The sequence below is a fragment of the Homalodisca vitripennis genome, chromosome 3 (assembly GCF_021130785.1).
Source record: "Homalodisca vitripennis isolate AUS2020 chromosome 3, UT_GWSS_2.1, whole genome shotgun sequence".
Classification (NCBI taxonomy): domain Eukaryota; kingdom Metazoa; phylum Arthropoda; class Insecta; order Hemiptera; family Cicadellidae; genus Homalodisca; species Homalodisca vitripennis.
Genome location: NC_060209.1, coordinates 131,587,294 through 131,599,776, shown reverse-complemented (window position 1 = coordinate 131,599,776; position 12,483 = coordinate 131,587,294). Strand labels below are relative to the sequence as shown.

General features: G+C 32.3%; 1 protein-coding gene across 1 annotated transcript in view; it reads right to left on the bottom strand.

Annotated features, from left to right (window-relative positions):
• LOC124357510 (receptor-type tyrosine-protein phosphatase H-like) overlaps nucleotides 1-12,483 on the bottom strand; it is a 46,958-nt gene that overhangs the window by 16,708 nt on the left and 17,767 nt on the right. The window contains exons 3-10 of the mRNA XM_046809380.1: nucleotides 12,082-12,393; nucleotides 10,033-10,296; nucleotides 8,063-8,341; nucleotides 7,032-7,322; nucleotides 4,793-4,889; nucleotides 3,068-3,243; nucleotides 987-1,054; nucleotides 539-676 (exon numbers count right to left, since the gene is read on the bottom strand). Of these exons, the coding sequence (XP_046665336.1) occupies nucleotides 539-676; nucleotides 987-1,054; nucleotides 3,068-3,243; nucleotides 4,793-4,889; nucleotides 7,032-7,322; nucleotides 8,063-8,341; nucleotides 10,033-10,296; nucleotides 12,082-12,393 (1,625 nt within the window). The remainder of the gene's footprint in view (nucleotides 1-538; nucleotides 677-986; nucleotides 1,055-3,067; nucleotides 3,244-4,792; nucleotides 4,890-7,031; nucleotides 7,323-8,062; nucleotides 8,342-10,032; nucleotides 10,297-12,081; nucleotides 12,394-12,483) is intronic.

Below are 12,483 nucleotides of genomic sequence, written 5' to 3'. Positions count from 1 at the left end.
TAATTTCTATATACTATATTAGTACTTAAATTCTCCATTTTGAATGGACAACTAAATATTTTAAATTGAATTTGACTGTTTACTACTTCTGGGTATTCGTGGGTCACATTATTTCGTGGGTATGATGAATGGTTGAAGGATAACTTTTATATACTGATGAGACATTTGCATCTAATCGGCGAATTTCAGCCTGACAAGTGACGGTATTAACCTCGGTTACAAACACAATATTGGATTGGTAAATATAAATTACAATTTTAAATTATCCAATTTAGGGAAAAAAATTATATCCATTCAATCAATTACTTTGAATTGATTGGTACGATTCAGTGAAGCTTTTCGTTCAGCTATTTCTCTATACTACTTAAATACTCTACATTATTTCCACATAAAATTACTACTGAATGCATAGTTTATAATTAATTGTTAAATGTATTTTACAAATCTTTATCATTAATAGAGACATTTTATTTTTAAATTCAGCGGATGGTTTTGGTTATAATATTGAAAAAGGTTTGATATCAGTAATAAAACTTACCCTTTCTAGTTCAAATTGCATACAAAGCATTACAATCAGGTTGACACGAAACTGGAAAATCATTTTCCAGAAGTCTCCGCAGGTGGTCGCTGTAGGTGCCTGACAAGCTATGTAATTTACTGGCTTAGCTTCTTGTAACTGTAGGCAAAAAATAATTGAGTATTACAGTAATTTGGGTAAGATCGTTAATTACATTTGAATCCTCCTTTATTATTTCGGAAATGTGTCTGAACTTAACTAAAGTGCTTAACTAAATCCAATAACTAAATCAAGTCCATTTAGGCAAGTAAAGTCTTTTAAGATGTTTTATACAAAAAAATCAATATATTTTATTTAAATATTTTCAGTCATTTTCTATAAACTAACACAACGCAAGTGATTTCTTTTGACTCACAAATATAAGGCCCTTTAACAAATTTAACATAACTTATGATAATACTATACGAACCTTGATATGAGAAGCATTGATATAATCGTCTTTATGATCTCCTTTCAGTATTACCCGAGTTACATCATCTAAAAAATAAAAATTGTTATATTTAATTAATAAAAGCCTTAGAATGAATTAAGTAATTAGATATGTTGTTCAGTGAATTCTAGGAAGTGCTTGGTAGTTTATACTTGACCATACACACATTTTAAGTTCCAAGCCTGGCTGATCGGATGCTGACCCCTTACCTTAATAGACATAAGATTGGGATAAATTCACTGCTGAAGTAAAAAAACGAGAAATAGCGTCAGCATACTGAGTGAAAGACTTCAACGACGACAACCAAATGTAATCGTTGAACATGTACTTTTATAAAACTAACTCTTGTCTATGTAGAAAATAAGTTTTATAGTTTAAGTTATTAAATTATATTTCAAATCTGCAGATTCAATTTTATCAAGATCTTGCTACGTAATGAATTCAAATTTTTGTTCATAACATTGAGCTTATATCCCTGTTTAAATAATACAATTCTACACACCCAGTTACTTAGTAAGTTGTAGCCTATGTGTTGGGATAGTTAAGTTGCATGTGTTAAAATGTCTTTTATGAGCGTTCTTTGTTTTGTTTACAAATTCAATTCACTCCGAAGGTTAAGAACGCCATATTTATTTATTATGAGATGCAGTTAACGCTGTGTCCACGATGTAAATTTGCCACTGAATACTCGTATAGTGGAACAGAACGCTATGTCGACTCATTATTAATAGTGAAAACATGGAGTTAATAACAAACAACAGGTGTACTTTAGCAACAACAATAGTGTGTAGGAATAGTGTTGTATACTTCTAAAGGTTTAAGAGGTATAAAACATAATGTGGACATAATGTTACATGGCAGATAAAACATGAACTACTCTTTTGTATTCTACCAAGAACATAGTCAGGAAAAAGTTTGAGGATGAGGGATCCAGACAACTAATATTTTCCCGTAGTGGGCAGAGAGTAAGGCCTCGTTTTGTTCCTTAAAAATGTCTTGACCCGTTTCATTGTTGAGAACGATCTTTCAGTAGTACATTTCAGTAATACTGAATCAGTTATATAATAATTCAGTATTACTGAAAAATTAATTGAAAAAATTAAAAATTTAGAGTGAGGGGTCTGGAAGCCTTGGACTACGTACGCTGGCTACGTCCTTGGCTTTTGCTGTGAACCTGTGAAACAAGCAAGAAATAACCTGTTGATGTCATCGTATTATTGAAGTTACTACAGCAGAATAGTTCATGTTTTATCCGCTAGATTGCTTATAAGTATTCCACACTAAGTCCACAAAATGTCTATACCTCTTAAATGTATAGAAGTATACAACACACATTGTATTGAAATACGTAAAACAAAGAATCTTTGCTATGATTATAAATAACGTGACACTTTTAAATAGCAGTTTTATATAATATGAATTATGAAAAACAATACGTAGAAATTCCATAGTAAAATTTATAAATACTCAAACAAGCGTTACGACAATTTAATTGTACATTTTTGAAAAAGTGCTCTCCTGAAAACTTACGTTTAGTGACACGGAATTTAGTTATTTATTCCGCTATTTTTATTACCATCATGGTTACCCATAAGACCAATATACAAATTTTGGCTACCGATTAGCTAAATCCCATGGAATGACATGCACCACTATCGAACTCAGTGTTCTCATATAGAAATAAAACTTTACGCCTACAGGTCAGCTCGCTCTAATGAAATATCGTGAGGACAGACAGAAATTACATATCCAGCCTCTCGAGTGTTTTACTGTATACGATATGAGGTTTAGGCTACAAATCCATACCAAGAGATGGCTTTATAGCCCTAATTCCGGAACTATACATACATACGATAAATTAAGAAAAGTCTATTCTATTATTCTATTTCAATTTCTTTCCGAACTCTAACTGTTTTTACTTTTTAGACTTCATTAACTTTCAGCAAATTATTTATTATAAAAATTCTTATTATTGATTTCATTATTAAAAGAGTTTAAACTATCATGTACACTTTTCTTAGAATCGGACTGTTCATTTCTACCTTTATTTTAGTACTTACATGGGTAAATATTGCAGTATCGGTTTTTTCCCTTATTCTGTTCCAACTTTCCAATTACTTGAGGATACTGGTTACTTTCACTTTCAAAAATATTAAACTCTGTTTTTAACAGACCAGGTGATGACAATACATTTTCAGTGTGTTGTAAAAACTGTTTGATGATTACACATGCCTCCCTGCAACAGATGTAGCCAGTGTATCATTAACAGATAAAAATAGGTTCACAGATTGCTGTTCTACACATGGCATGATGATTTCCACCTCTACGCTTGTACATTATCCGATCCATACTAAGTGATAATGTATTTGGTATTGCAACAAAAATTTAAAAAAATAAAATCAGGGTAGACTCAGTTCTGGAATTACTCACTGCCACTACCACAAGTGAAGTGACGGGGCTACAAAATACAAAATTAAAGTACAGACTAACATCCCATTTGTCATCGGCCTCTCTATTTTATGCCATCTGTCTTACATTACTTAATATGTACATACCACATTATAAATATAGCCCATATTAGCTAAATCCTATACAAACACACACACACACAAACAATTGAGAAGTAATTAAAGTTTGTAATTTAATTAAAGTTGTAGTTAATAATTTAACAGAACTTAATAGCAGCTGCATACAGATAATCACATCAAAAATTCAATTTCATTGTTTTATAGTCGAACTAAACAAATCTAAATTACCATTTTTTACATTTTTAGTGGCAGTTAGTTAAAATCTGTTTGCAGCTCTAAAAGTTTGTTGGAAAAATATTTAATACTTTATCGGCCCTAAAGACTTTTCTTCATATACTTCTGGTAATATACACAATATTATTGGTACCAAATTTATTACTACTAATAAAAATATTCACAACACCTTGAAAAGCAAAATATATCCAATTGGCAATATTTGGAATTGACAAAATACTCGAAATAAACTTTCTTTTTTCTGTTTTGTAATTTAAAAAAATTATATTTCTTGAAAAGTAATTTGAGCTATATAGTTAATATTATTTTATAAATACCATCACAACATTGTCTGGCGTATTTCGTTCTAGTTTTAAGCAGCTCACGATACGTTTTCGTTTCAAAAATATTTATAAAAAATAAATAAAATTTTATTATATTTTAGTTTATCAATAGTGTTAATTGCTGCCTCCTGGTGAGCCTCTCATCCAATATGACGCATACAATATGTTTAAAACTATTATCTTTCTAAATAATGTAAAACTTTAATAATCATCAATACTACTACTGTCATTATATTTTAAATCAAAATAGAAATGGTAACTTTCAAACTGAATTTTAAAATGTTATATTTACGTTAACTTTTCTTTTATTTCCCAAGCACAGTGTTGCCTAGTACTTTAATTCACCTTACAGTACTCTTCGTACTAAATTTAATTGCTTTGGTAGAATAAAAGAACGCAATGCCGTCAATAAAAGCACCGGGAAAGCTCGCTAAACTACTCAACTCTAATCAGCGTGTACACTTATTCACGCACTACTTTGATGGATATTCGCTTTAATAAAAGTTAGCTTTAATTTTATCTCTGTGTTGTTGTGCGAGTTTTTATCTAATTATTTTGTAGTGAGTTGATTATCAGGTCTCTCTAACAGTGAGCAAATTTTTGTATTTATATCTCGCCTAATTTAATTTGATTAATCATACTTTAACTATAACAAGAACTATTAATGACGTATAGCTATTAATATGTTTTAAATAATCACCTGCATATCCTCCAGAGAATAAAACTGATCGCACCTGTAATAGCTATAGCCAAGATAATAGGTGCCAAAACAATAGCAAGGGCAGCAAAAGGGTATTCTGAAACACAAATAACATCGGTCTCATGTAAAATTACAACAATGTTATTTTGATAGTCTTATTTTATGAATAAAAGTTAATCACTTTGATGCTTTGGGCAGAAGGATAACATGATTGTAACAGACGAACCGAATTCATTCTTTTATCCCGTTTAGTGACTAGCAGGAAAGAAAGATCAGCTTTTTGTGTTAACTTGGTAACTGATAAAATGGTAACTCTATAGTAAACTATTACACTATAACTATTTGTATATAATTATTCCCTCTTTTTCTGATATTTCATATGAATGAAACTGAATAAAGTATTCTAATCACTATAACACTGGCCATCATGAAAACAACTAGGTTTTGAATAATCATAATTTATATTATATTATTACAATTTATATTACTATTATTACAGTATATAATCATAGTATCATGAATGGGATTCTTATAGATAACTTTAGAGAAGAAACATTAGAGTTGATTTTTTTTCTAAAAATTGCATTAAATTTAAATAAATTTCTTTCAAATCTCTGGCATAATGTTTTGCTACCATATTCCAAACAAGGTGGAATTGCTCACATCACGTGTTCAACAATAGGTTTCGCTGGGATTATATGGAAAATTTTGTCTATAGTTCATTTCGTTAGGCTATATGTTAGACTATGTCAGATATTTAGATGTCATATGATGATTATGCTAAGCTTATTAACAAAGGCCTATATTTTTCTCTTTAGTTTTAAGATATGAGAAAAATTGTTTTCTCTTTAGTTTTAAAGGATGAGAAAAAGCTGTTAAAGAGGTGAAGAAATGAAAAGTAAATCATGATTGAATTTACAAACGAATGACAAGAGGAAGCTTCTGGACTTCCAGTTCCACTGGATTTCATAAAAATGTCTTGATGTATTTCCGACTCAGGTCAAAAGGAACTATTGGATCTCTAATATCAAACAGTTACTAGTGGCAGCACCTAAAGTTGCACCAAACAGCAGGACACCGTATGTAGTACGGTGGCTAAGTGTCAAGACATGCAGGGACTGTTTGGGTCAGATAATCTATTCATCTCTCAAGCGCGACATTCCTGTCAGTTAAAATGATGAAATTTATTTTTAATTTGGAAAGATTTTTTAACATGTTCACATTATATTCACCATTGTTTAAATAACGTTCCCGAAGAAAATTTATGACATCCCATTAAGCAATTAAATTATTAGCCTAAATTTAGAACGTTTTATAATCAATTAGGCCCAAACAAAAACATGTGAAGGTTTTATATTTGTAAAAGCGATGCTTCTACAGTAACTATATGGGTTATAGATTCAAAGAGTAGCATCTTGGTTATTTTATTTATTTCTGACTTTAAAAAATTACATTTTGTATTTAATATCATTTAAGAAAGTTAATCGCTTTTAATATTATTTCATAATAACATTAACTTTTTAAATAACAAAAGTTTCAATACCCCCCCTCCACCAGGTCATACTTCCTATACGTAATGTAAAATATTCTAAAGGTCTTCCCTTTCGTTTTAAAGTATGAGAAAAAGCTGTTAAAGAGGTGAAGAAATGAAAAGTGAAGAAAGGAGTACGCCTCAGCAAGTGCCATTTGATAGGCTTAACTGAGTTTGTTTGTATCAAACGCATTTTAAGTTTAATCTACATGTATTGCTATATACTGCTTAAACATTAATTTATTATGCGAATTTCCCATTGCTATTATGAGACCAATGTAAAAATGTTCGCTAACGCTCAGCCATAACTCATGGAATGCTATGCTCCAACATGGAAATTAATGTTCCTTATACCGTATATTATAAATGAGCAATCTGCTTGTAGTTCAGTTCGCTTTTGAGATATTACGATAATATAAAGGCCGAAATGGAATTATTCCAACACTTTTAGTGGTATGCTTTGCTAAAGCTCAGACATATATCAAATACCTGTATTACTTATCAAATATCACATGAAGAGCAAATATACTAAAACCCATAAATGACTATCATTTGCATTAAGCCGGTATTACATCCATCTAATTACATTTATGCGATCTATTTGTATTGATAACTCTTGTATACTTATAGAAGAATGTGGAAGAATTAAAATCTTGTTTTGGATTATATGCTGTCAAATTTGCCTTCGAACTAAATATTAGAGCTCACCTGAAGCTCGTGTGACTACGTTGACAGCATTATAATCGATCGTAGAAGAGCCATTCTCATCCACAAGCTTGAGCTCAAAAGAATAGTTTTGGCAGGGCTTTAAATCTAAGACGGTGTACTTCCTATAAGTATAATCGAGTTTCTGCTTCGCAATAATGGAACCATTTGTGCTCATAGTTGACAAAACGAATTTTGCTGCACATTCAGATGACATGTTCAACACTTGCCACTCAAACTCCACTGTGTTTGTTGTAACTTTAACTGGATAGAACAGTTCTGACTGTTGAGGTTCTGAAACAACGAAAGTGGAACATGAGTACAATTCAAAATACAACAAAATATCCTTCATCTAAAATAGCAATATTTTTTTGTTAGTTACACGTTTTTGCGTACATTGTATAATGTATACATTGTAAATGTAATAGGATTTTGTTACGATAGCAAATTGTTCTCTAGTAATTATTGGCCAGAATAAACGAACGCAGGAACTAAAGTGGAGCAACAAGTACTAAAAATTACTAATATTTATACTTGCCTATTTAAATATTCCTGGATCTAAACGTGTGAACTGCGAATACCAGCCTTGTTATTGATTTACCAACTTTAATTATAAAATTTCCAACAGAAAAAGAACAAATATCTTGTTTTAATTAGTATCCAATGAGAAATTTTCAGCATTTCGTACTTTAATATTTCTTTATTTCAGTTTTCTCATTAGTATTGTAAAATAATATTAATGTGGCAGTAGCTCAATAATATGTACAATTATTATTGTACAATAACACAATATTTTTTGTATTGTGTGATACACATTGAACTACTATCAAATCGTATTAATTTATAACTTAATCCAGTTGAAGAATACCATTGATCTATGAACAATTACTTTATACAATAGAGTGGCAAAGATCTGAGTTTAAACTTTAGTAATAAAACGATCTATTTTGTGGACTTTGAGTGAAATACAATCTGAATAACGCTAACACTACATTATTTTACCACAAAGAGTTGATAATCATAGCCCGAATTACCAGCAGATTTTGTCAGCTGTGTTACTGTGGAATTCCTGGAGGACAACTTGGTCTCGGAGAGCTTGACTACTACTGAGGCCGTGTACAGTGTGCAGACACTCAGGTTGGAGACATAGTACGACATATCGTGTACCGTCACCGCGTCCAGACAATCCGAGAAACTACACACTTGCACCACGTACTCGGTCACACAGTTGTTGCGATATATGTCTGGTAACTTCCAGTCCAGCTGCAGGCTGTTCCACCCAGCCTTCACGTTTAACAGTTCCACAACTCTGTCTGCAAAGTTTTTCAACTCTTAAGATATGCATACAATTGCAACTTTCTGCATGAGTCCAAATGAATGCTTTGTGAAAAAAACAATATATTAAAAAAGTAGTGCAAATCCTGTCGAGCATTCTTAATTCCAATACAGTTGAACATTATGGAAACTATTAATTAATATTAACATCGCCTAAACAATGTTACAACATCCATTCCATCTAGTTTACCTTGCATCAGTTTCTGACCTTTTTCTATTATTTATAAAATAAAACGCCTTGATATGAAAATTGGGGAAAATCGCAAACTACAACTAATATTGATTAAAATATTTTAGCGTTCACTCTTCATGAAGCAACCACTGAGCTGTAATATTATTGTAAAAAGGTTCTTAACGTCTCTTCGTGTAAATATTAAAAAAGACAAATTAGTGAATCCCGGTATAAATTTTGGTTACGATTTGGTTAAAATGTTACGAAAACATTAACATATATGTCTTGAAAAACATCAAACTGGAGAACATAGTTGAAATTCTTTCAGTCCCGAGAACTTCCAGCTTAATATCAGAGACCTCTTGGAGCCTTTGTGTCCACGTGATCTTAGCAAAATTACCACATCCCCAAATATCTGGACCTGAGGTTTTTATGTTCACCCTTTGATCTTCACAATTCCTTGTTCCGCTCTCAATTTCCAGGTTTTTAAGGCCTATCCATGAGATTTGGCTACGAATCTGTTGGTGTCAGAGAACAAAGATCGAAGGGCATTAAGATATTGCATACTCATATGGTAAGGCCAAAGTGATATAAGATGATTAGACTCGCTTCTGTGTCACTCATATCCTGTCGGACCTATCACAGCACAGATTCATTGCTCTGATGTATTCTATTTGGAGGCATTGGTTAGTCTCCCCTAACATACGTATTTCCTAACAAAACTATTCATATGTAAGATTCATTTAATTATCATTTCTCAACAACAAGATTCTGGTTGAAAAGTATAAAGTAAATAATTATGAAAGTTTAGATCATAATATCAATAAACTGTTTTCCTAGGTTTGTTTTAGAGTTTTTTTTTCTTAAAAACATGCCCTTTAGTAACTGCACACGATATGTTAATAACAAATTCAGCCACAGTTCTGAAAATAGATTATTATGATTAAACTATAGACAAATATTTTAAATTAGCCTACATAATTCATTCGTGAATGAGCCTTTACAAAAGGAGTTATAAATACGTATATATTATTTAATTTGAGCTGTAGTATTTGTCATAAGAAATGAGACTCCGGTGTAGAACCTGCGTAGTATAGTAGAAGGCGGTACCATAGTAGTTGGGCCTGACATGGACGTAGTAAACCTCACATTGTTTGAGGTTGATGAACTAAAAAACGGTATGGTTTGGTCAGCTCATAAGAAACTGTTATGTTTTTAGTCTTCAATGTAAACTATATAACCATCTACACAATTCATTCCGAACTTTGGACATTCCCAAGAGACAGTTAGAGATCTGTCACTTTGGTTTTGCCCTTGCATGTGTTGAACTGGTTCATTCTAAAATTGTCCTGTACAAATCTTGAAAATAATATATTTCGAAAGGTTTGTCGCAAATACGTTAATAGTTATGCTATAACAGCTCACATTGCATAGTATAACAATAATGTGTTAATTTTACTGCCGATGTTACAAAATAAATAGTTAATGAATGAATACCTCCAGGGAGTGTCCGTGCTGTTATAGCTGACGGTTGCAATCTCAATATTCCCCTAAACAGAACCGTCACGTAAATTTCATAAGTTGTACAAGGGTCTAACCCCGTGATATCTACGCTCAAGTGTTTAGTGATGGTGAACAAATTTGTGTTTGTCACATTCACTTCATAATCTACATTAAGGCAGTGGTCAATAGGTTTCCAAGAAATAGTTATTTGGTCTTCAGAAACACTTTCAATGGTCAGATCCTTCACGGTGGCTTTACCTGAAATCATAAGCGTCTCTTAATTTATTATTATTTTCATAAAAATAGGCTATGAAGAGATAAAATTACAACAAATTAATAAACAGATCTTGTTTTATCACTGGCATAATTTCAGAAAGAAGGCTCGCGGATCACGAAATGAAATTGTTCATAACAAAGTTCATTGACATCAACAAAAGACCATTTACAGATTTGTTTTGTTTTTTATCTTCTTTCATGTACGTTAAGATATCGTATCTTAGTCGCAATGGAACATTAAAACACGTATTACACAAATAAAAAATGCACATCATTCGGGAAATACTTGCATACCTGAATCCTGACTCGCAACTGAAGATCCTCGAAGTAGATTAGACAATCAGTTTGAGGAAACTGATTGTGAGAGGCTTGAGTTTAGAAGAAGTTGAATGAACCATGTTTCAAGTGGATCGTATACCCTCGAAACACGCTCACACAATTGAATTCTTAAAATATTTCGACCTCACTATATGTATCCATCTTCATTTAAGAGATGTAAACCAAAAGGATGTAAGGTGCTTATATTACTAGGTTATTCATTGAATACTCTATATATCTTGGTATCACTCATAACTTGTCACACACTTGAGAAATATCATTGTTATTTAAAACACCTGTAGTCATGCTGACTTTTTAAAAGTGCACAGTGTAATGGTACATGAGCCTTTTCCTAAGTGCGGAGTGTACAGATGGGCCAAGAGATCTGAGGCTCTATTAACCATCCACAAAACATTTACCTCGCCAATGCCCTGTCATTCTGTGATTAATTTAAAAGAACTGAACCATCGGAACACCATTTATTTGAATATGACCACGAAGCTATTGAAGAAATCAGTAAATATTCAAGTTCTTGCGTCTTAGATCACAGGAAAACCAAAGGATGTGCCCTAAGGGAAAGCCCAATGTTCTTGCAAAAGACGCTTTTCTCCCCCTCGCGATCGACAAGCCGCCATCAAGCCGCCCAGATACCTTGGTCCATCTGTATCGCCGGTGGAGTACTTGACAATGATATTCCTCTCTATCCTGAATTACAAAGTAATACAGTTGGAGCATTCAAAGTTTATGAATATATTGAATTCGTAAGCGTGTTTGACAAATATTTTAGTAAATAATTCTTTTACGGTTAGGTTGAAAATTTACACAATGGTCGACGACCATAGTTTAAAGAGGCGACTGTACTCACGGCTCTCTTGATTTTTTTTGTATGGTAACAAATTAATGGCTTATTTGAGTTGAAGTTGATAATACTATGAGATACATCATTAAACAAATACGTAAGCAATAAAAGTAGAATCAGGGTAATCCAATATGTTTTCTTACTCGTGTTACCAATGTAATCATATACCAATAATCATCCAATCACATAAAGACTTTCAATCTCTTTATATCGTTGGCAGACGGCGATGTATTTACTATTAACATATTTCAATGTAATATAACTATTTTTACGTGTCCTGTGGTTGCTTTCAAGTATGACAGACTAACAAATACTAATACTAATAGTTATTTTAGAAATAATTATTTTGGTCAATATGTTTAATCCATTACGACCCCCAGCAACAACTAGAATTATTTCTTGGGGGAAAGTAATTTTAAAAAGTCTGGATTGAGTGCTTATGCGTTGGAAACTAGCTCTCGGGTCTTACACTATACACACACCTCAATGTGATCTAACAGTAGAACTATAATTTCTTCCTAGATCAGTTTCACCTACTTAGTAACCTGTATAGCCCAATATCTAAACATTTGATTCTTTAAATCACTTACTTATCACTGACGTATACGAGGATGTGGATCCAATTTCATAAGGTTTGACAGGTGCTGGATTACTTTGTGAATCAGAATTTGGTATAGCTTCAACAGAGATGTAGTAGTGAGTGCACTGGTTGAGCCCAGTGAAAGTGTAGGTCCTCTGTGATCCATCTATTGTCTCGTTTCTCTGCTTCTTGAACTCTTTATGCTGGCTGAGCACAAGTTTGTATCCTCGAGTGCAGTGGGGCGCTGAGGTAGGCTCCTGCCACACCACTGTCAGCGAGTCAGGAGTCACCTTCGTCACTGTTATGTTACCAACTCCTGAAGCTTAGTTTACATAATATGGTTATTATATCAATAAAGTAATTACAATTTTTATATACATATAATATGTTTGTTTGTGTTTTGCTTTACTGA